We start from the raw sequence: 24,451 nt of genomic DNA on the forward strand, positions 1-24,451 counted from the left end.
GAGTTATCGTTTTGGAAAAATAACTCACTGTGTCTCCTTATGTCTCTCTGATGGATATGCAACATTATCCTGACACTTTTTTCTCTTTTTTTTTAACTATCCTGGGCTTTTCTTTTTCTTCTCTAAAATTTTCTTTCCAGTTAAGATTGTTTTCAAAGAAAAATGGCAAAAGCCAATTGGAAGCTTCTCTAGAATTTTCTTTTTCATTCTGTTCATTTTAGTGGAACACATTCTGTGTATCCCCAAGAAAGAGCTCATATTTTTTAAAACTTGCATATTTTTGTCTTTTTTTCTCTGCACACTTAGTTGGTGGCTTTTTAGGTAGGAAATAATATTCCTCAGGACTTTGGAGGCCTTGCTTCTTTGTCTTCAGCTTTTGTTCTGTGTTCAGAAGTGTGATGCCATTTTGATTTGTTGGTCCTCATTTTATATAGACCTGGTTTAGCTTTTTAAAAAGCTTGTGTTTGAGACCACAGTGATAGTAGGCAGGCAGGGTGTTTGCCTTGAATGTGGAGGATCCAGATTCGATCCCCAGCATCACATACTACCCGCCTCCCACCCCCAAATCCTTTTCTTTGTTGTATGGATTTGGGTGTGGGATCTAAGAATGCTTCCAAGGGGCTGGAGTGATAGCATAGTGGGTATCACTATGTAAGGTATATTTGCCTTACATACAGCCGACCCAGGTTCGATTCCCAGCATCCCATATGGTCCCCTGAGCACCGCCAGGAGTTATTCCTGAGTACAGAGCCAGGAGTAACCCCTGTGCATCGCCATGTGTGACCTAAAAGGGAGAAAAATTTAAAAGAATGGTTTCAAGTCCTGCCTCCAAGGATTTCCATTAATTTGAAGTTTTTCTTACCCTAATGAAACCTTGTAATGACGTGGGTAGGAGGATAATGGATTAAAAGAAAATTTGATTTTTCTTTTTGCTGTTTTTGAATCTTTCCAAAGATTGATCTAGTTTTTGCAAGATTGGCAATACAAACTATATCTGATAATTTGGACCTAAGAGACGACTCCCGACTGAGAAGCCTTGATATAAGGTGTATTCGCAGCCTAAATGGTAAGCTTCTAAAAACAAATTCCAGATACTGCTTGAAATTATTTTTCTTACAGAGTGTTTAAGGAACTTTTTATTTTTGTGATCTAGCGATAGCACAGTGGATAGGGCATTTGCCTTGCACGCAGCTTACCCGGGTTTGATTCCTCCATCCCTCTCGGAGAGCCCAGCAAGCTACCAAGAGTATCCCGCCTGTACGGCAGAGCCTGGCAGGCTACCCGTGTCATATTCAATATGCCCAAAACAGTAACAAGTCTCATAATGGAGACGTTACTGGTGCCTGCTTGAGCAAATCGATGTACAACGGGACGACAGTGCTACAGTGCAGGGCTACTCTTGGCACAGTACTCAGGATTACTCTTGAGCCATTTGGGGGACCATGTGGTGCTAGGATCAAATTTTACACTCTAAAATTTTTTTCTAAAAATTTATTGAGAGACTGGAGAGGTAGTATAGTGGCCTTGCTTGCAGCTAACCTGGCACCTCAAATGGTTTCCTGAGTGCCACCAGGAGTGATCTCTGAGCACAAAGCCAGGAGTAAGTCCAGAGTATGGCCTCAAAACAAAAAATGTATTGAGGAGCTTATGTTTGTGGGCTGTATCTTCCAGTGTCTACTGTATTAGAAATGTAAATCAGCTGGATTTTCATATCTGCATGTGGAGTCAAATCTCTTACAATAGTTTTGTTTTGATGAACAGAAAAATCATCTTGCCTTTCAAAGAGAATGTAATTGGAAACACTATTGTAATAATAACCTTTCAGATAATTGTGGATCTTCCTTTATGCTATACCAATGACAGTTTTTGTGTTTTAACAGCTTGAGATATAAAATACCATAAAATTCAACCTTTCTGAGTGTATAATTCATTGGTTGTTAGTATGTTCAGAGTTGTACCAAACAGATCAATTTTTTTATTTTTTATTTTTAATTTTTTTTTTAATGAATCACTGTGAGACAGTTACAGACTTACAAACTTTTGTGATTAGGTTTCAGTCATACAATGATCGAGTACCCATCCCTCCGCCAGTGCCCATTCTCCACCACCAATGTTCCCAGTATCCCCCCCCCCACCTCTCCCACCACATTCCCTGCTCCCCCCACCCCCGCTACCTCTATGGCAGGCACATTCCATTTTACTCTCTCTCCTTTTGGGTGTTATGGTTTGCAGTACAGGTAGTAAGTGGCCATCATGTTTGGTCTATAGTCTACTTTCAGCACGCATCTTCCATTCCGAGCGAGCCCTCCAAGCATCATACACTTAGTGGTCCTTTCTCTATACCAGATGCCTTTGCCTCCCGAGTGTGAGGCCAGCTTCCAAGCCGTGGAACAATCCTCCTGATCCTTATCTTTACTATCCTTGGGTGTTAGTCTCCCATTCTGTTACTTTATATTCCACAAATGAGTGCAGTCCTTCTATGTCTGTCCCTCTCTTTCTAGCTCGTTTCATTTAGCATGATACTCCATGTTGATCCACTGCTATGCAGATGTCATGATTTCATCTTTTCTAACAGCTGCATGGTATTCCATTGTGTATATGTGCCAAAGTTTCTTTAACCAGTTATCTGTTCTTGGGCACGCAGGTTTTTTCCAGATTCTGGCTAATGTAAATAGTGCTGCAATAAACATACAAGTGCAGATGTGATTTCTACCCAACATTCAATTTTAAAACATTTTCATCTCTAAGACATCCCTCAGACTACTAATTTGCAGTCATGGATTCCACTCTTCACTCCCCAGTCTGGCAACTATTATTTTATATTTGCTTTTTTTTTTTTTTACATTTTATATATCATATAATTTGTGGTCCATAGTTCTGAATTAAGTTAGCATAATGTTTGTGGAATTCATCAAGTTTGTAGCATTTCCTTTTTACTCCCAAATGAAAAAAACAATTGGGATGGGGGATAGCAGAGACTGGGAGAATATCCCCAGCAGTATGCAGGGGCTACACTAGGCTTAGGTCATTCCTGGTGGTGTTTAGGGGAACTTATAGTGCTAGGAGTCCAACATGGACCTCTCATGTACAGAGTGTGCACTTAGCCCTTTGAACTATCTTCCTAGCCCTAAGTGATTATATTTTAAGTAGACTGTAGCTCTATATCATATCCATTGGCTTTAATTCTCTGTTACAGTAAAAGTCATTAATCTCTCATTATTTTGACTGACTCATCAGGTTATTTGGGTCTTTTTTTTTGGGGGGGGGGGTCACACCCGGCGATGCACAGGGGTTACTCCTGGCTTTGCATTCAGGAATTACTCCTGGCAGTGCTCAGGGAACCATATAGGATGTTGGGAATCAAACCCTGGTTGGCTGGACGCAAGGCAAATACCCTCCCCACTGTACTACCGCTCCAGCCCCATATTTGAGTCTTCTTAAGTATCAATACATTTCATTCTAAAACAAACTCCAAAATCACATTCATTAATATCACTAATCTCATTCAAAAAGTTAAATACTAAGTTGCTAAGCTCATAGTAGTAGCTATTGTCCAAAATTCAGATTTTTACCTGAAAGCTTAGATTTTATTACTGATTTTTTTTTTTTAACCTGGATGTAAGGGGCATGTTTGTTCATTTTTTAGAAAATATCTTGTAAGGCGCTAGAGAGATATTATAGCAATAGAAAAATAATACATCTAGTATCTTCCTTGCATGTGACTGACCTGGGGATCAGCACCACATACAGTCCCCAGAGCCCCACCAGAACTGACCCCTGAGCAGAGAATAAGGAGTAAGTCGTAAGCACAGCCTGGTGTGGTTCACTCCATCTCTCCCCCCCAAACAAAAAGAAAATATCTATTAAATGTTTAAGTTTGAATAGTCATTGTCGTTTTTTTCAAGCCAAATGGGTATACCCTGAAAAAAAGGGGGGGAAAATCAGCTTACCTTGGACACTTTGAAACATTATATAACATCCTTTTCCTATTTAGTTTTTTGTTTGTTTGTTTGTTTTGAGGCAACACCCAGTGGTGCTGGGGATTATTCCTGATGGGCTGGGGGGGAACCATATGGGATCAAACCTGAGTTGAACATGTGCAAGGCATGTTGAACATGTGTACTTTCTCTCCAGCCTCTCTTTTCCAATTTATATATGACAATGATTATCTGTTGTCTGTTACTATTTTGTGTTTCATCTCGATTTACCACTAAGGTACTAGCAGTTTTACAAACTACATTTGCACTCAGTACAAATGTTAGCACAGTGAGGGCCAGAGATAGCTTACTGGGCTAAAATCATGCTTTGCACATCAGGCCTAGGTTTGGTCTCCACACGCATGTGATCTCTGAGCTCTGCCATTAGCAACCCTTGAGTACCAAGTTACATGTGGCCCAACAACCAAACCAAAACAAAAAACAAATGTTAACACCACAGTGAAGACAAACCTTTTTTTTTCTTCTTTTTTTTAATTTTTTGGACTATATCCTGGTGCTCAGGGGTTATTTCAGGCTCTGTGCTCAGGAGTGACACTTGGATTCTTAGGGGACCGTATGTCGTTCCAGGGATTCAAACAGATTGGCTGCATGCAAGGAAAATGCCCTTATCACTTAACTGTCTTTGTAGCCCCATGGAATGTTTAGTTTTATTAAAATAACCTTGATCTAGGTTTGATCAAGATAGTACAGTGGATAAGGCATTTTCCTTGCATGCATCAGTCCAATGTTCAGTCTCCTGCACTCACTGCACGTGGTCATCTGAGCACTGCCAGGAGTTATTCTTGAGTGTAGAGCCAGGAGTAAGTCCTGAAAGACCAAAATAATAAAAAAATAATTTGACCTAATACAATCTCAGGGATCCCAGAATGCACTTTAGTTTATAGCATTATTTAACTTTACCCATGCATTTTACTATGCTTCTAGAGAATAACAATCACATATTTATATGAGATTTATATTAAGACAATAACAGTTTTGTAACTTGAAGACATTAATAGTCAAGTCTGATGTGGGAGAGGCTAAAACAATACTCAGAGTCATTGCTCTGTTACCAATATGCTTTTTAAATTATTTAAAAAGAAGTAATTCCTCATAGTACTACATTTCAAATACACAGAAAAAACAAACCCTCATTTTATTCTTGAATATTTTTAGCATTGGATCTGTTGCATAATGACAAATGAATGCTTTTTCTTTTTCAGGATGTAGAGTTACTGATGAAATCTTACATTTAGTGCCAAATAAAGAAACCTTTAGACTCACCCTTAGAGCAGTCAAATTATGGGCAAAACGTAAGTATCCCAAACATTTTATTGTTGGCATTGCAAAATGTAATCTTCGGTTGCTAGTGATAGAAACATGTAAATTCCTGTAAATTTCTGATGAAAACATGGAAATTCTATCACTAGTGGAGAGTAAGGTCTGATAAGTTTTGAGGAAGCTTTTCTTTTTTAGGAAGTGTTTATGCTTTTCTGAGGTGTGACACTGCCTCCTCTCTTGGATCAAACTAAAAACCCTGGCTTTTGTGTGGTGATGGGTATGGTGTTGGAATTATGTGCATGAGAAACAATTATTAACAGTATTAAAGGCCACATGATATCAATAAAAAAACCAAGAGCTTTGATTTTCCAAATCGTAGCTTCTAGTAAGGCTATTGGATGTTGAAGAGTGAAAAACTCTTAGTACTCTTCAAAATCTCTGTGGGTAGACATCTTACTACATTAGTATTCACTGTCACTGTCAGTGTCATCCCGTTGCTCATCGATTTGCTCAGCAGGTACCAATAATGTCTCCATTGTGAGATTTGTTACTGTTTTTGACATATCGAATCCGCCACGGGTAGCTTGCCAGGTTCTGCCGTGCGGGCGGGATACTCTCGGTAGCTTGCCGGGCTCTTTGAGAGGGCAATTGAACCTGTTTAGCCACGTGCAAGGTGAACACCCCCCTCCCCAATAAACTGATTATTTTAACTTGTTTTTACCTTTATCTCAATGAGTTCTAGGATTACATATCTTGTTGTTGTTGTTGGGCCATATCTCTCAGTGCTTAAGGATCATTCCTGGCTCTGTGCTCAGGGATCACTTCTGGTGAGGTTAGGGGACATATCAGTTGCTGGGGAGTGAACCCAGGTTGGTCCTGTGCAAGGCAAACATCCTACCTGCTATATTATTTGTCCGACTTCTAGAATTGCATTTTATTCAGTTCATAAAAGGCCTAGTCCTGAACTGGCTCAACATATTTTGTTGTACTTGTAACTGTGTTTTTAAATGTAGTTTTGTTTTGTGTGGGGGACCTCCTAAGCTCTTCTCAGGAAACCCTGGGAGCCATTCTCAGCAATATTTAGCAAACTTGATCAGAGATGGTTCAATGCTAGGGCCTAGTAATGAGGTGTTCCTCAGACCCATCAGTACCTGAGATACTGAGGACCTCAGGGCCACTGTGATATCCATAGCAGGGGGCTATGTGATGCTGGGCTTTGAAATTGAAGTTTTGTGCATACAAGTCATGTGCGCCTGATCCTTCAGCTATCTCCCTGGCCCCCTGACTGGCACCAGCAAATACATAATCTGAAATAGTGCTATCAGCTAAGGATGTAGCTCAGTGATATAAAACACTCGCTTTGCATGTCTGAGGTCCTGGATTTGATCCTTGGCATGACAAAATAGGAAATACACTCTTTAGAAGACTTCTGAGGTGGTGAAATATACCTGCTATCCTGTACAGTAGATATGGCTATTGAGCTCTTAAAATGTACATGTGAAGAACTCAAGTTTTAAATTTTATTGAAATTTAAAGTAGTACTAAAAATTAAAACAGGTTAAGTACTAGAAGAAGTTGAAAATAAATATCCACTTTGCCATACCTGTGTTAAAATAAGTTCATAAAGGCATTGTTTATAATAGTTAAAAAGTGGAACCAGCCACATGTCCATTTCCTATTGAGTGAATATTAACTCTATTAGATGTGTGGTAGGCAAATATTTTCTCTCAGTCTGTGGAATGTCTTCATATTCTGGTCGTCTAATAAAATAGTGAACCTAGCAAAGGTCTAGTTAATTTAATATTTGTTGTAGAGAAATGTTCTAAGCAGTTGTCTTAGGAAGGAAATTACTTGTTTCTGTGGCTTAATACCATGGTTAGTTGGTCTAACAATAATTAACAAATACATACATTTTCTAGGACGTGGTATTTATTCCAACATGCTGGGATTCCTTGGTGGTGTCTCCTGGGCAATGCTGGTTGCAAGAACTTGCCAGTTATATCCAAATGCAGCAGCTTCTACTTTAGTTCATAAGTTTTTTTTAGTTTTTTCAAAGTGGTAAGTATTTATACACATGCTTTCACTACTTAATAACATCTACCTTATATAAATTTGTTTGGAAATATTAGAGGTACATGTAACTTGTTTCACATTCCTTTTAGTTTGAAAACATCATATTTAAGATAAATCGACGGAACACCAGATGGTATTTTCTGATAGCAGTCTGTAAATGTCTGCCTTTAGCTTGAGAAGAGTGTTCATGAAAATTTCACTGTCAATTAACTATGCAGAGGTTTTTTAAGATCTCTTCATATGTAAAATAGATTTATAACTCTTGCATGTACTTGTTAGTATTTTTAGAAAATGTTAGCTGTTGTTATCAGAATTAAAGCCATATAAACAAATGATAAGGAAAATTCAAATGTAAATTTATTACAGCTAATAGACAGTAGTAATTGCCCTTTTTTGGGGTGGGGGGGCCACACTTGGTCACCACACTTGGTGGTGCTCAGGGGTTACTTCTGGTGCTGTACTTAGGAATTATTCCTAGAAGTGCTCAGGGGACCATATGGAATTTTTGAGGACATTGCTTTAAGCAGTTCTTTTCTTTGTGTACTTCCTTTCCTAATTTTTTGTAATACCAAATAACCCCCAAATATATAAAAGCTGGAATAGAATCTACTGATTTTAACATTTTATATACTTAAATTGAGGTCCTATGTGAATTAATTTGTTTTATTCACATTAGGGAATGGCCAAATCCTGTGCTGCTGAAGCAACCAGAAGAAAGCAACTTGAATTTGCCAGTTTGGGATCCTCGGGTATGTAACTTACTAAGAAATTTTATTAAATCTTCTGAGAAAAAGATGTTTCTCTAGCTCAAATCGATCTTCCAGGGGCTGGAGCGATAGAACAGTGGATAGGGTGTTTGCCTTGCATGTGGCCCACCCAGGTTTGATTCCCAGCATCCCATATGGTCCCCCGAGCACCGCCAGAAGTAATTCTTGAGTGCATGAGCCAGGAGTAACCCCTGTGCATCACCGGGTGTGACCCAAAAAGCAAAAAAAAAAAAAGACAAAAAACCAAAATTGCTCTTCTGTTATGGAATTAAAAATTGCTTACATAGGACTAAATGGATATAGCAATCAATGTCACAGTTCATTGTTAAAAGCCATCTTAAGTAATTGCTTACTAATAATAAATTACTGAATAATAATAATTTAAAAAATGCAATTTAAAGCAAATTCCTGGGCCAGCAAAACAACTCAAATGTCTGGAACTCTATATATGGAAGCCCTGGGTTCCGTCTCTGGGACCACATGGTTCCTGAAGTAGTACTGGAAGCAATACCAAAGCTCTGAGTTAGGACTAGTCTCTGAGTATGTCTCTGCCCCAAAAATAAAATGATAATTAAGCAGTTTTTTGGCTCTAAGAAAATATAACACTCATGTTGCATTTTAATTTGCCTTTTTATTTGTTTTGTTTTGGGGCCACACCTGGCAGTACTCAGGACTTACTCCTGGCTCTGCACTCAGGGATCATTTCTAGCAGACTCAGGAGATCGTATGAGGTGCTGGGGATCAAACCTGGTCATCTTCATGCAAGGCAAGCACCCTACCCACTAAATATTGCTCTGGCCCCTTAATTTGCCTTTAGAGTTCATTCTTCTGAGTAAGTGAAGTCATCTATTCAGTTGGAACAGAAAGGGCTGAGACCCATTGGACAGCTAGGAATGTGACCCAGAGGTAGAGTACTTGCCTTTCATAAGGAAGACTTTGACTCAGTCTCTTGCACTGCGAACAAGAATAATTGGACCAGATAAAGCTTTTGTTCTAAAACACCATTGTTTAGAAGATGCATCGTCAGTTATAGAGGACAAATACATTTCCACAGTTTCTTTTGACTTTAACTCTCAGACTTAAGTAATAAACATAACTGGGGAAAGAAAATGTATTACTTAGACATAAGGAAGTGTAGTATTAAATATGTATTTCATATTCTTCAGACTTTTGGGGAAGTGAAGTGTGGACAACTGAAATAGGAGAATAGATCAATTACTCTGCTTCTAATTTCACAGGTAAATCCATCAGATAGGTATCATCTCATGCCCATAATCACCCCTGCCTATCCACAACAGAATTCTACGTATAATGTGTCCACATCAACTCGAACAGTAATGGTAGAAGAATTTAAACAAGGTAAACATGTTGGCCCTGTTCCTCTTTACATAGAACCCACAAAATTTTGGTTGACATTTTTATTCTTTATTACAGTGTTAGGTTGGGAGAGTTGTTTATCACCCTATTTTTTTCTAAAAATAATTTCAAATGTTTTTTAGTGATTAAAAACAGACAAAAAAGTAAAGCTAGCCAAACTGGTTAAAATACGTTTGTGCTCTGAGAATATACTAAATGTATATTTTGGTGGGAGAAGGGTGGTTTGGCCACAATCGACTTTTTTTACAGCTTACTCCTGGCTCTGTGCTCAGGGATCACTCCAGGCAGGGCTTGAGGGACCATGTGGCATACAGAAGGAGATTGAACCCTGGTTGGTAGCATGTAAGACAAAGTTCTTTAGCAGCTATACTTGCTCCATACCCACTTTGTCGTGCCCTTGCCTAATATACTTTTTTTTAAACTACAGATTTAGGTGGAATTAGATGTTTGGAGGGTAAGGAATAAAGGAACTTGTAATACAGTAATGGTAAAATGGTTATGATCACTAAAGAGCAGTATTTTTGAATTTAGGTCTTGCGGTCACAGATGAAATTCTTCAAGGGAAGTCAGATTGGTCCAAATTACTTGAACCACCAAATTTTTTTCAAAAATACAGGTATTTTATTTTCAGGGTTTTTTTGTGTGTGTGTGCATGTGTGTGTGTGTGTGTGTGTGTGTGTGTGTGTGTGTGTGTGTGTGTGTGTGTGTGTGTGTATGCATATATATTTATAAAGAAGACACTTAAACTTCAGAGTTAATGTAAATAAATGACTGTTGCTACTTAGATTTCAAGTAAGATAAAGAATATTTTAGTAGAAACCTTGTGATAAAAAAGTAGTACCTAACAGTATTAATGGAGTTTTTTAATTGCAGAGTTTAGAGTTTCGTGAGAATCAGAGCACATTTAAATTTTTGAGTCCTATGTGCCCATTTAGCTCTTTTGTTCATTGGAGGGAGAAAGGAAAAGTACTGATGGAAAAGCAGACCCTAACAATGTTTTTGTTTCTACCCCTCTCTGCACCAATGTTGCTGAAATTTTTCTTAGACATTATATAGTATTGACTGCCAGTGCATCAACAGAAGAAAACCATCTAGAATGGTAAGACATATTTCATGTTCTTGACCTACTATATAGTGATAACATAGTGCTTTGCCATTTTCAGAACACTGATTTTCAAAATACTAAGTTTAGGTTTTTTGTGCCATCGCCAGTGGTGCTTGGTGTTTGGGGAACCATGTGGTGCTGGGAATCTAACCCAGAGAATAGAGATCTAACCTAGGGCTTCTACATGCAAAGCATGTGTTCAGCCCTTTTAAGCCTTCTCCAGAGCCTAAGAACATTAAATCTTATTGGTGACTGCTGGAACAATATCACAGTGGGTAGGGCATTTGCCTTGCACACAACCAACCCAGGTTCAATTCCTCTGCCCCTCTTGGAGAGCCTGGCAAGACCAAGAATGTCTCGCCCGCACAGCAGAGCCTGGCAAGCTACCTGTGGCATATTCGATATGCCAAAAACAGTAACAGCAAGTCTCACAATGGAGACGTCACTGGTGCCTGCTTGAGCAAATTGATGAACAGCGGGATGACAGTGATACAGTTAATTTACCATGACCATGAATTTCTGTTTAGGATGTATCTATTAATATTTCAAAATCAGGAGTGACACATGATAAGGGTATATTTTAGGATTATTGCCTTTTGTTGTTCATTAGATTCAGACTTGTATGATTTGAGGGGTTCAGCTACCTAATCCTCAGATTTTTTTTATCTTGGCCATCAGGTTTTCACTATCAAAACTAGGTGACAAAACAGTATTTTTTAATATTTTGTCTTATTTTGGGGCCACACCCAATGATGCTCAGAGGTTACTTTCAGCGTGGTGCTCAAGACTGGATGCTTAGGATCAAATCCCAGGTTTCCAGATACTAGAGTTCTTTAGCCCTTTGTGTGATCTCCACAGCCCCATTTTATATTTTAATTTAGGAGATGTTGGTATGAAAGGCTTCAGAGTTTCTTCATCAGAAGATTGTTTTTGTTTGTTTGGTTGGTTGGTTGGTTGTTTTTTTGGTCATTGGGCCACACCTGGCTGTAAGCAGGGCTTACTTCTGGCTTTTGTGCTCAGGGATCACTCTTGACAGGCTCATATGGGATGCTGGGGACTCAAAAATAGGGTTGTCTGTGTGCAAGGCAAGGTCACTGCCCACTGTTCTATCTCTCAAGCCCCTAGAAGATACTTTTTTAGTATATCTAAATTTATTCCCCTGCCTCTATATTGAAATTCATCATTTCATGGAGCAGAATTTCAGGTCACCAAATGACTGGGATTTCCATAGTCAGGCTTCTGGATAAAAAAAGCATTGGCTTTAAGATTTTATTCTTTATTTCATTGCTCATTGAAGGAACTCTAAAATTCTTTTGCTAAATATTTTATTTTTCTAAATTAGGGATCTAGAAGGTATGGCCCAGACCAAATTTCTGCCTGTTACCTATTTTTATAAAATATTTTTGGAAGATAGCCCCCCCTCATTCATTACATGTTGTCCATAGCTGCTTTTATGCTACAATGCAGAGTTGAAAAACTACAGCAGACCTCAATGCCTCTCTAAGCCTAAAATAAATACAAAGCCTGAAATAAGTACTCTATCTTTCTTTACAGGTAAAATTTCCTACCCTGAATGACTTAGTTTTTGTATATCTGTTGTTGAGGCACACAGTGATAATGTATAAGCTTTATCATGTGTTGGAAAAATATAAGTGTTCTTTCTAATTCATAAAATCATTAATAAATCAACTTACTAGCTGACAGGTCAGGTTTGAATTCTTCTTTTTGCCTTTGGGCCATACCCAGTGGTGTTACTTCTGTCCCTGTACTTGGTGATTACTCCTGGTGGCATTGGAGGACTATATGTGGTGCTGGGGATCCAACTTAGGTCAGCCAATGTGCACGACAAGTGCTCTGCCCATTGTACTATCTCTCCAGCTATGATTATTTTTTTTAAAGGAAGATATAAAACTTTTATTCACATAGTATTAAGGATTGATCCCAGGGTTTCACACAAGCAAATCACATATTCTACTGCTGAATCACATCTCCAGCCCACAAAAGAAACTTTGGCAGGTGGAGGGCTTGGGAGGGGTAGGGGGAGAGCTAGGGTTGAATCACACCCAGCAAAGCTCAGGACTTATTCTTGCCTACTGCCACGATAACTCATGGTGGGCTTAGGGGGACCATATGGTACCAAGAATTAAATCCAAGTCAGCCACATACAAAACAAGCACTTACCTACTGTACTTTCTAGCCTCTACATACAGAGTTAAGCAACATGTTTCTTTTCTTTTGCTGTAACATTGGTTTATAACATTTGAGTAATTCTTTATGAAGAATTTTGTTATTGTAGAGGCCAGGGTTTGTGCCACACTTGACTGTGCTCAGGGTTTACTACTGGCTCTGTGCTCAAGGGTCACTCCTGGCAATTCTTGAGGGACCGTATTTGACGACTTCTACATCTTGAATGATACTTTAAACAAAGTCCCAGTATGTTGTACTGATTTTTTTTAATGAATTATCAGCTAGTATTTGATTTACTTGTATGTAGCTTCCAACTTTGTGTGTGTAGGTGTGTCTGTGGGTACGTGAAGCAAAATAGTTTTTATCGAACAAAACTTGCCTAGAAAGATGTGGTGGGGTAGTATAGGGTTAGAGGTGTTAAGAGAGGAAATACATGGTCAAGAGAGGATACAGATTTCCCCAAGAGTGCAGAAAGCTAGCAAAAAGATATGGAGACAAGTGAGATATGTGTTCAAGAAAGAACATGAAATTGAAGAGCAAGCCTTGTAGCTTCCAATCTTTATATGGAAGAATTGTATCTGTTGTTTCAGGGTTGGATTAGTAGAATCTAAAATTCGTGTTCTTGTTGGAAACTTGGAACGGAATGAATTTATAACCCTTGCCCATGTAAATCCCCAGTCATTCCCAGGAAATAAGGAACATCATAAGGAGTAAGTTAAGTTTTTAATACTATATTTTCTTTCAATTTTTTTATTGAATTACCATGAGATAGCCCTTTACAAAGTTGTTTGTGATTGGGTTTTAGTCATACAATGTTCCAACAATCATCCCTCCACCAATGTACATTTCTCAGAACCAGTATCCCCAGTTTCCCTCCCACCACCCCCAACTCTTCCCTACCAATCTACCTCTATGGCAAGCACTTTTCTACCTTTCTTTTCTCTCACTCTCGCTTGCTCTCTCTCTCGCTCGCTCGCTCTCTTTCTCCTTTTAGATATTGTGATTTGCAATACAAATACTGTAAGGTTATTATATATAATCCTTTGCCTATTTTCAATAGTCATTTCTTATTCAGCCTCCAGCATGATCATTTCCAACTATTATTATAATACTGGTCCCTTCTCCATCTTACCTACCTTCCAACCTTCTTAAATAATGTTATTTTACACAAGCATCATTTTAGTTGCAAGATTGTGATTTAACAAGCATTGGTAGGAGGTAATATATATGTTGAGTTTAAGTGGTCATTCACTAAAACTAAGTACATGCTACATTGGTAGCCCACACAACCCAACCAAAAATTCTTGTCAAAGTAAGTACTTACTAATCATTTTGGTGCCTGTTAATCTTTATAACAACACGGAATCATGTATTAGTGCTTTTGGTGTCAGTTTTAAGAATTTTGCTAGGCCATTAAAATTTGTATTTGTTTCCATATAGACCAAGTATTAAAAATTCCAAAAATACTAATGGAAATTCTCTATACTTTATAGCAACAATTACATATCAATGTGGTTCCTTGGAATAATTTTTCGAAGAGTAGAAAATGCAGAAAGTGTTAACATAGACCTCACAGATGATATACAGTCATTTACAGATACAGGTAAGACTTTGTTGTCTTAGAGCTATTGTTGTAATCAGCCTTGGTTGTAATTTATTATTTGTTTAGGATCTGGCTGGTTATAAGAAGCATAACTATGGGCTCAGGAAAAGCACAGTATCTCAGATTACGTTTCTTGCAAGTATATGCTCGCAAGTCATATCCTGGTGTCTCACATGCAGTGAGAGCACAGTACTGCTTTCTCTGTTATCTGTAATCTCTGACACTGCAAGCAGTTTCTAAGCTGCACCATAGCCAGGTGTGTGCAAGCACTCTAGAAATAGATATAGCCATTGGCAAGCACTGCAAGTAAAAAAGATGCACATGTCCCATGGTTTGGGAGTACAACCCCTCCCTGATGGATACTTATGTAAGAAGTGCATTGAACCCCTGAAAGTCCCATAACTGTAACCATTGTACCTAAGCTAAGAGTGCTTGCTCCAGTAAGTACAGATGCAAACACCATAATTAGAGCAGTGCAAGCCACATGCCTTGGTGAGCTCCACAACTGAAAAATGTACAGGGACCATCATTTGATTTGTGTAATCCCCAGTCATTGCAACAATATGAGCACGACCAGCAGCAAAGGAAAGGGGAGGGAAGATGGAAGTTAAAATAAAAAACATTTTTAATGTTCCATGATTGGTTAGATGAATCTGGTACATTATGGAAGCTTTTGCTAATATTTTTTAAAAGTAACACATGGTAAAATAATACCAAGTGTATATTAAGTGTGTCAAGGGTTATTTCAGAACAGTTTATATAGTGTGCCACCATTTATAAGCAATGTATAATATTTATACAGTGTGTGTAGTGTGCTCTGTATCTATATGAGCAGGCACTCATAAAGAGTATGTGTTTGCTTATAAATACATTAATATCTCTAGAAGAATAGTTTTAAAAATGCAAATGGGTTGCTACTAGGTTAAGGAATCAGTCAGGTGTGTGTAAGTGACAAGTATAAGGAAATTTACTGAACACTCTTACTTTGCTGGTGGTTTAGGGAATTGAACCCAAAGATATGTGCATTCAGGGCAATGTTCTGCTGCCGAGTTGATCCTAAGTACTCTTAATTCTTTTGATTTTCCTACTGTGTAAATGTATTGTTTTAAAATGAAAGAAAATGAGAAACTTCACAGGCAGTACCTACTGCCTAAAAATGACTGGATTTTTATATGAGAAAAACTGACTATTTTATATAAAATAAACTTGCTGCATATGTTTCATAACCAGTGCAAATAAATGTCTTAACACATCTTGCTTCCAATAATACCTAAAATGCCTTTATATAACAAATTTAGAGTCTCAATGATCTGGATATATTTATACTTTTAATACTCATGTATGAGCTCATATGAGTTTTCTATGTTCTTTGAACTAGCCCTCATATTTATCATAAAAGTGTAGACTTCTTTGTTTTACTTTAGAATAACTGACTCAGTCTCTTGGTGAGTGCCAGAGAATCTGTAAATTGAACAAGTACTGCTGGTAATAAATAAAATTTCCATTCTAATTTGTACTTGCTTTTCAAGAAGGAAGATGATGTTGGAAAACTTTCTTTATTATAGATATATAAAATATTTTTTCCAGAAAAGGATATTGAGGTGCTAACAGAAAAATAATCTCACATTTCACAAAGCTCCCTTCCCCATCTTTAGTAAATCTAAAATCTGAGTGTTCACTTTTGACATGCAGTAAACTTATATGGTTGTAATAAAACAGATTTTCTTAAAAGGTGTGAAAAGGTTTAAATGGGAATCTAGGACTTTGTGGATTTTGCTCATAGCAACAGGCTATTGAGCCTGGTTTCCCCGTCTGTACACTAGAGATTATTTTTAGATGCTTTCTAACATATGATGCTCAGTAATTATTGAAATTTTTTAAAATTTGCTTGGAGGCGCTGAAGAGATAGTACAGAGGAATAGGCATTTACCAAACAACCCCAGTTTGATCTCGCACCACATCTGGTCTGCTGAGCAGCTCAAGGTATAGATATAAAAATCCAAAGTAAATAAGTTAATTAAAAATCAGGGACTAGGGTGATAGTACAGCGTGTAAGGTGGTTGCTTTGCACTCAGGACCACCCAGATTTGATTTCCAGTTGCCACGTATGGTCCTCTGAGCCTTGCCAGGTGTGGTATCTTAGCACATGAGGAAGCCCAGAGCATCACCAGGTGTGGCCCAAAATCCAAAATAATACTTAGTTAATTAAAAAACAGCTTCGTGGAGGAAAAGCAGTTGGGTATTTGATATAAAGTTTAACTTGGACAGGAAATTATAAAGAGCAGTTGACTTATAGGGAAACAACGAAAGAGAATTTGGAGAAGGGGAACCTTTTCCTCAATTTGTTAATGAGATGTAATTATGAGAAAGGCTTAGGCATTATTAGCATAAGAAAATTAGTAGTTAAATAGGATTGTGACAGGTGGAAATGTTTTAAGAAATATTTGTTTTGTGAGAGGGGTGTGTGTTTATCTGTAGTGAGGGGAGATATTGATGGCAGCTGCATTTCATAGAAAGAAAGCAATTTTGTTCAAATAGAAGTTTCTCCTTTAACATCTTGACATTATTACAGTGTACAGGCAGGCAAACAATATAAACATGCTAAAGGAGGGAATGAAGATTGAAGCAACTCATGTTAAAAAAAAACAGCTTCATCACTACCTTCCAGCAGAAATTCTTCAAAAGAAGAAAAAGGTAGTTTGTGATCTTTTCCATTTTGTTCAATGTTCCAGTTTTGTTCCAGTTCCCATAAATGATCTCATGACAAAATTTGCGTTCTTATAGCTTCCATAGCCCTTGGAAAAAGGAGAAGTCCAGCCTATCCGGTCTAGGACTAAAACATCACGTTCGATAATTACAAAAGATAATTCAATATGTACTTAAGAATTGAAAAACTGATTATTCTTATTTGATATTTGAGAGAGAGAGAGAGTGTGTGTGTGTAGCTGGGTAGTTTTTACTGAACAAAAACTTAGATGGGAGGCACATTGGAAGAAGGAACAGAGTAATGTTCAAGAGAGAACATGAGCTTGAAAGAGCCAAGTAAGCATGCAAGCAGAAAGAGACAGGCAAGCAAGATACATAATCAAGGGAGAACACAAGCTTGAAGAGCAGGCCTCATTTCTCTTTTAAAATCCTGAAAGTTTTCCCTCTTTTAGCAGAGTCTTTCTGATGTCAGTCGAAGTTCAAGTGGACCTCCATCCAAAAGATCATCTTTGGATAGCAGTTGTTTGGATAGCTCTAGAGATACTGATAATGGAACACCTTTAAGTTCCCCATTGTCTGCAAAGCAAGCTTCCAAGGTTGATAATCCTGCTGGAGAGCCAGAAAGGTCGCTATTTCGCAGTTGTCCTTTTTGTCTTCACTTGATTTGAGGACAGTTTATACCTTTACCAAATTCTCTGTCATTGTTAAAAGATTTTATCAGTTGCTAGACAGTTTCTTATTTTAGAAGTATTCAACAATTTGTATAAATTGACTTAAGACTATAGGTGTAAATTACGCAGAAATGCACTGGTATTCTCTTTAATATGTAGGGTGGTTTGTTTTGTTTTGTGTAATTCTTGTGTCCTCTTTTTCTCTTCTTTCACTTCAATGAATTGTTAAAGTTCTTGAAATAGTCATAAATGTTGTTTTAAATGTTATATTTAAATCATTTAATGGTGATAATTTAACTCTTTTAATAGGAATAGTACTGAGCCTGTTGCTAGGAATAGTACTGAACCTGTTGCTGTAAATATGGAAAAGCCATCAACTGTCCCACCAGCTCAAGGACTGTCTATTCCAGTTATTGGTGCAAGTAGGTATCTAAGTTTTTGTTGGTTATGCTTCTACTGCTTGTGTGTAGTATACATATATGTGTATATAAACACATACGTATATATATATATACATATGTATATGCATATATTATATATAATTGCTAAGTTCTTTTCTTTTTCCTTTTCAGAAGTTGACTCTGCAGTAAAATCTGTATCACCCCCAACTGTGTGCACTATTCCTACTGTAGTAGGACGTAATGTCATTCCGAGAATCACAACACCTCATAATGCTGCCCAGGGACAACCACATATAAATGGAATGTCAAATATAACTAAAAATGTTACAATCAAGAGATCTCATTCCCCATCCATTGAAGGGTCTTCCAAGAGGTTGAAAAACATAGAAAAGGTAACATTATAATCTTAGTGATTCATTAATTGGTTTTTAAAGTTAATTTAAAAATAGTACAAAGAAGTCTAATTCTCCATTACTGTCAGTATTCCATTAGGATTTAACTGTTTAAAAAGATTGTTAGGAACTAGAGAGTTAACTTAACAGGCATCTTGGCATGTTGCCCAAGTTGGAACCTTAGGGATCTGGGGACATGGCTCAGTGGTAAGAGCAGTGCTTTGCATGTGTGAAGTCTTGGGTTTAATCCTTGGCACCACCCCACATTGCCAGGTGTGTTCCCCACTTTATGCTTGTAGGTTGCTCCCTGCAAAGTTTGGGGTCCAAAAAATGTTACCTTATTTTTCTTCAAAATAGTTACTTTTAAAGAACCTGCACTGTATAAGAAAGTGGCTCAGATTAGTTTTGTCAAGTTTGAGTTATGCTTTATTTCATGTAGTGCCAGGAATTAGACTGGGATCAGCTGCATGCATGGCAAGTACCTTAACCCTTGTACTATCTTTTAAAGAAAATCTCCCCCAACCCTAAATCAGTTGTTCATACTGAATTTAGATTAGTAATTTGTCTGAACACTTAGATGATCTGTTTCACCTTGACTTGTACTACTAAGTCATTGTTGGTAGCTAATCATTGTATTATAAAGTTTATCTTCTCTGCCTCCAGTACACTGGTAATATTTTGTATAATCTGATTTAACCAAAATATCACTGAACCTAAAATTTAAAGAGGTCATTGAATCAAGTCTAATTTCTTCAACACTTTTGTGGTAGATTTTGATCTCCTAAGCACTAGTTTATAAAACTTCTATGGCTTGTATAGGTACATAATAGCAACTCATTATAATGTTATATTTTAGTTGATTCGACTTGAATCAGCATTTCATGAATCCCGTGTTACTGAAGACAGGAAAAGGAAATCGGCGGTAAATATATTTAGTGTACTTCTTCAAAATATTTATTTTTCCCCCTTTTTATTGATTTTTATCATTAGTTTGGGGGCCACACCTGGATGTGCTCAGGGCTTACTCCAACTCTGAGCTCTATGGTCATTCCTGGCAAGATTTGGGGTCCCTATATGGTGCCAGGGATCAAACCAGACTCTACTGCATGCAAAGGAGTTGTCGTTAGCTTACAGTATTGTAGAATTTCAGAGTTAAGCTTGACTGGCATCTTTATAGAAGTTCACTGCACCCTTTCCAGTGCCATACCATCCACAAAAAGACCTCTGTCTTACCTTAGCCATCCATTTTTCTCTTTCATCCATCTCCCTTTCCTTCCAGTATGGCTATAGCTTCATCAAGACTACTCATAACATTAGGTTTTTGCCAGGTTGCTTGCTTTTAGTTACAAGATTATTACTTTTTTTCCTTCAAAATAGTTACTTTTAAAGAACCTTGTTGTAGTCTGTGTTGCAAGTATAATACCCAAAGTAGAGAGAGAGTATGGGGAATATTGTCTGCCATAGAGGCATGGGGAGGGTGAGAAAGGGGGAGGGTATACCTGGGATATTGGTGGTGGAGAATGTGCACTGGTGGAGGGATGGGTGTTTGATCATTGTGAGATTGTAACCCAAACATTAAAGCTTGTAACTATCTCACAGTGATTCAATAAAATTATTTTATTGAATTTAATTTTTTTTAAATTTTTTAAAAAATATTTTAAAAAACCTTACTGTACTGGAAAGTGGTTCAGATTAGATCTATTAAGTTTTGGTTATGTTTTATTTCATGTAGAAATAAGTGCTTGCACATGGAAAAGAAAGTTTACTTATGTATAATTGTTTTGTTAAGGATGCTGTTGGAGGAGAATGCATGCCTATTCCAACTATTGATACAGCAAGAAAAAAGGTAACAATTAGTCTTAAATATGTAACAATTTATAAGTAATCTGCAGGTATGAAAAAATCTAGTTAAAATCCTATCAACTTAACCTTCCAGGTTTCTCAGAATATATTGGCCATTCTGAAGCAAAAAGAGAGTTCCAATTTCTTTTTCTTTTTCTTTTTGGGCCACACCCAGCAGTGCTCAGGGAATACTCCTGACTCTGCACTCAGGAATTACTCCTGGCAGTGCTTGGGGGACCATATAGGATGCCGGGGATCGAACCTGGATCAGCCACATGCAAGGCAAATGCCCTACCTGCTGTACTATCATTCCAATCCTTAATGATTTCTTTTTTTAACAGAATTTATAAAAATTCTCGTAGTGGTTACCAAAACAAACAAAAACCATGGATATATAATATGATAATGGAAGAATTTCTGATATTAAGATGCAAAAGAGATCGTAATGTCTAGGGCTAGAGAGATAATACAATTTCAGTCCCCCAATCCCACAATTGGTCCCCAAGCACCTCCAGAGGACAGTCCTACATAGGAACCAATAGTAACCCTTGAGCACCACTACATGTGGTTAGCCCAGGTTCTGTGTGTGTGGGAGGTGGGGTAGGGTGGGTTGGAGTGGAGGGGTGCAAAAAGATTTTTTAAAAAGGAAAGAAGCCATGTCTGGGTTTTACTTTAACGTTTTCTTATGTGTAAAGAGGTGCTTAGGGCTTGCTCTTAGGGATCACGCCTGGCCTTGGGAGAACCATATGGGGTGCTGGGGATTGAATACAGTGTGATAGTATGCAAGGCAAACTCTACTGCACTGTACTATCTCTCTGGCTCCTGATAAAGTTTAATATCTGAGTCTTGGTTGTGGCATCTAATAGACTCATTATTTCAATTTTTGCTTTTTCTTTTTTGAGGCATATCCAGCAGTGCTCAGGACTTACTCTTAGCTCTGTACTCAGAGATCACTCCTTGTGGTGCTTAGAGAACTATATGGAGTGCTGGAGTTCAAACTAGCTGTATGAAAGGCTAGTGCTTTCACTGCTGTACTATCTGCTCCTAATACTTTGCTTACTTTTTAAAAATATTCCACTTTTTTGTTTGAAGTTTTTCATTGTTTTGAATTAGTTACAGCTTATCCACTGTACTGTCTCTCTGACCCTAATTTTTCACTTTCATGTTTGAAAGTTTTCATGGTTTTGATGTGAGTTTGATACAAGTAACTTTTCAGCCAAGCTAACCTATTAGAATAAATCGGTAGTCATGTCTTAACAAGAAACCAATGTACTGCTTCCATAACACAACTCTATTTTGAGAGGTTGTTATCAATTTCTTAAATTTTGCCTTTATAACACAGTAATCTTTCATATCCACAAAAGTTTCTTGAATTCACCTTTATTGAAACAGCCTACCCTGACTGGAGACACTGGGTTGTTTTTTCTTACATTTTTAAAAATTTTTTTTTTTATTGTATCACCGTGAGATATACACGGTATATGAACAAAGTTGTTCATGATTGGGTTTCAGTCATACAATGTTCCAACACCTGTACCTTTACCAGTATACATTTCCCACCACCAGCGTCCCCAGTTACCCTCCCGACACCCACTGCAAAGGCTGTTTTCTTGACAACCCAGATATCTGATTGCTTGGGTATTATTTTTACCAATAATACATACTTGTTTTGGTTTTTTTTAACCTCATACCCCATGAGTTTCTTGTCTAATGGCCATGTCTTCTTATTCTTACTAATGCCTGCCTGAGGAGAACTATGTTCTTCATGCTTTTCTCATTCCAGAATGGCCAGTTGGGGCTGGAGCCAGCCAAGACAGGTTTGAGCCACAGAATCCCATATAGTTCTCTAAGCCAATCGGGAGTGATCTGAGTGCTGAATCAGGAGTAAGCTCTGAGCATAGTCAGGTGGGGCCCAACCCATCCACCCCTCCCGCTGAAAAAAAAGAGGAGCAATTGATTAAACAAAGTTTTCTTTCCTACATATATTCCTCTAGTTTTTTTTCTTTTTCTTTTTCTTATTTATTTTTCTTTGTCCCCACCCCCTTTTAAAATTTTATTTATCTAGCTTCTGTCCTTCCTGTATTCTTCTACCTTTTGCTTCTGACTCTTTTAAAAAAATAAAGTCCAATCAAGAGATGCCAATGGACATTGGGGAAAAATACTCAGCAACTATTTGAATGTTGTTGGGCCTTTACAATATGTTTTCTTTATTATTTTCTTTATAATAGAGACTACTGAGTAAAGAACTACCAGATTCTTCATCTCCAGTTCCTGCAAGTAACATCCGTGTCATCAAAAATTCCATTCGACTGACCCTTAATCGGTAAATGCAGTGCCTCCTCACTAAAGTGAATATGCAATCATTTAGTGGCATAGAGACAGCCACTTTTTTTTAAATAGAAGTGGCTGTTTTAGATAAAATTGGGTGGAAGTTACTGTCATCAATTCAAGGACCTTAAAGCGGTTTTTGAATATGCACTTGGACGTGCAGATGACGTAGCATAACAGTCTTTCATAGATGCTACAGCCCGGTGTAGGGGATCACTTCCTATCAAATTGTCATATATAATACTATGGCTTTGCGTTGAAGGTTTTTCTGCCTTAACTTTCAATGCGTATTTCTCTTATGGGAACCAGTTCTTGGCAATTTGGAAAATGATTTTTTTTTAAGTACTAAATTTTTTTTTAAGTCTTATGTTGTAATCACTGTATAAAACTGAAAACAAAAAAAAAAATTTGTCCTATAAATTTCCAAATTTTAACATATTTGCTTTAGCATTGAAGCCACTTTGTGAAACCCGAGAAAAATGAATGTGAGTTATCTTTTCTCCTTTTCTCATTTGTGTAAATGTACTTGTTGTATGTTCTATTGATTTAAATTATTTTTTCCAGGTTGGCACATGGAATATTTAAGTTATTGTTTTCTTGTGCCTTTCTGTTCAAATGTTGCAGTTACCAGGGAGAATTAGTTCAGTCATTACTATAAGAGTTGGACACCATAAATTCTTTATAATTTTGCCTCCCATGGAGGCCTTTGAAATGCATCTTTATTAAGAATCAAAATATTACCAGGATACTGAAAGTCAGTATTATGAATTGTGAAATTGTTATATATTCTATCTCATGCCATTCTTGTAAGTAGACCATTATTTTTACAGAAGAGTAGCTCATTCCAACACCAACAATAAGATATCTTTAAGTATGGCAAACTTGTATTTTTGAGGTATAAAATTTACTTGGCATGATAATTTCTGACCGTTACCCCACAACAGGCATGCAGAAATAAGCAGTGGATTTTATTAAAATCTAAAGACATTTTGAATGACATTGTTACGAAGTATTAATTGGCTCAGGACCTTTGTAATTTTTATTTAATTATATGAGTTGTCTTTTTTTACACTGCTTTTTTCAATGCATTTCTTAATATTTTTTAAGTTTCATGAATGCATGCTCAGTTTATTAAACTCCATAACCATGTAATTCTTGTAATATGTTGATTCAGTGTTTTGTAAATGAAGTCGTATGTATTTTCAGAGTATTTTTGTATGTACTGTAAGATAACCATCTTTTCGAAGAGAAAACCTTAAAACCTTTATTGTCTCTATTTAGTCTAATTTTTTAAACGTCGATTATGCTTGAATAAGTGTTGAAATATATAATCCTCAGCCAGGAATGCTAGTTACACTTTCTTCAGCTTTCACTCAGGTTTTGATAAGAAACAGTAGGAAAAACACAAAATGGTTCATTTAAATAAAATTACCTTGGTGTTATGTATTACTTATAGAACTCAAGGAATTCCCTTTAGCTAGTGTAATAACAGTAATGGGCTGGAGCGATTGCACAGCGGTAGGGCGTTTGTTTGCCTTGCACGCAGCCAACCCTGGTCAATTCCTCCGCCCCTCTCCGAAAGTCTGGCAAGCTACCGAGAGTATCTCGCCCACACGGCAGAGCCTGGCAAGCTACCTGTGGCGTATTTGATATGCCAAAAACAGTAACAACAAGTCTCACGATGGAGATGTTACTGGTGCCCACTCTAGCAAATCAATGAGCAACGGGATGACAGTGACAA

The 24,451-nt window shown here is 37.5% G+C and overlaps 1 protein-coding gene across 4 annotated transcripts in view; it reads left to right on the plus strand.

Moving 5' to 3' along the window:
• The window catches only part of PAPOLG (poly(A) polymerase gamma), a 36,944-nt gene extending 12,969 nt beyond the window's left edge, over positions 1–23,975 (plus strand). The window contains exons 7-22 of one of the 4 annotated variants that reach the window (XM_055122996.1): positions 955–1,066; positions 5,201–5,290; positions 7,178–7,316; positions 8,008–8,080; positions 9,337–9,457; positions 10,007–10,091; positions 10,521–10,574; positions 13,358–13,477; positions 14,261–14,370; positions 16,943–17,064; positions 17,529–17,701; positions 18,057–18,169; positions 18,320–18,540; positions 19,397–19,462; positions 20,330–20,386; positions 22,611–23,975. In XM_055122996.1, coding sequence (XP_054978971.1) covers positions 955–1,066; positions 5,201–5,290; positions 7,178–7,316; positions 8,008–8,080; positions 9,337–9,457; positions 10,007–10,091; positions 10,521–10,574; positions 13,358–13,477; positions 14,261–14,370; positions 16,943–17,064; positions 17,529–17,701; positions 18,057–18,169; positions 18,320–18,540; positions 19,397–19,462; positions 20,330–20,386; positions 22,611–22,709 — 1,755 coding nt within the window. In that variant the 3' untranslated portion in view covers positions 22,710–23,975. Of the gene's footprint in view, positions 1–954; positions 1,067–5,200; positions 5,291–7,177; positions 7,317–8,007; positions 8,081–8,762; positions 9,119–9,336; positions 9,458–10,006; positions 10,092–10,520; positions 10,575–13,357; positions 13,478–14,260; positions 14,371–16,942; positions 17,065–17,528; positions 17,702–18,056; positions 18,170–18,319; positions 18,541–19,396; positions 19,463–20,329; positions 20,387–22,610 lie in introns of those variants that run through there. The other 3 variants (XM_055122997.1, XM_055122998.1, XM_055122999.1) reach the window with 3 other exon arrangements.
• Positions 23,976–24,451: the final 476 nt, after the last annotated feature.

This window comes from Sorex araneus, chromosome X (assembly GCF_027595985.1).
Source record: "Sorex araneus isolate mSorAra2 chromosome X, mSorAra2.pri, whole genome shotgun sequence".
NCBI lineage: Eukaryota > Metazoa > Chordata > Mammalia > Eulipotyphla > Soricidae > Sorex > Sorex araneus.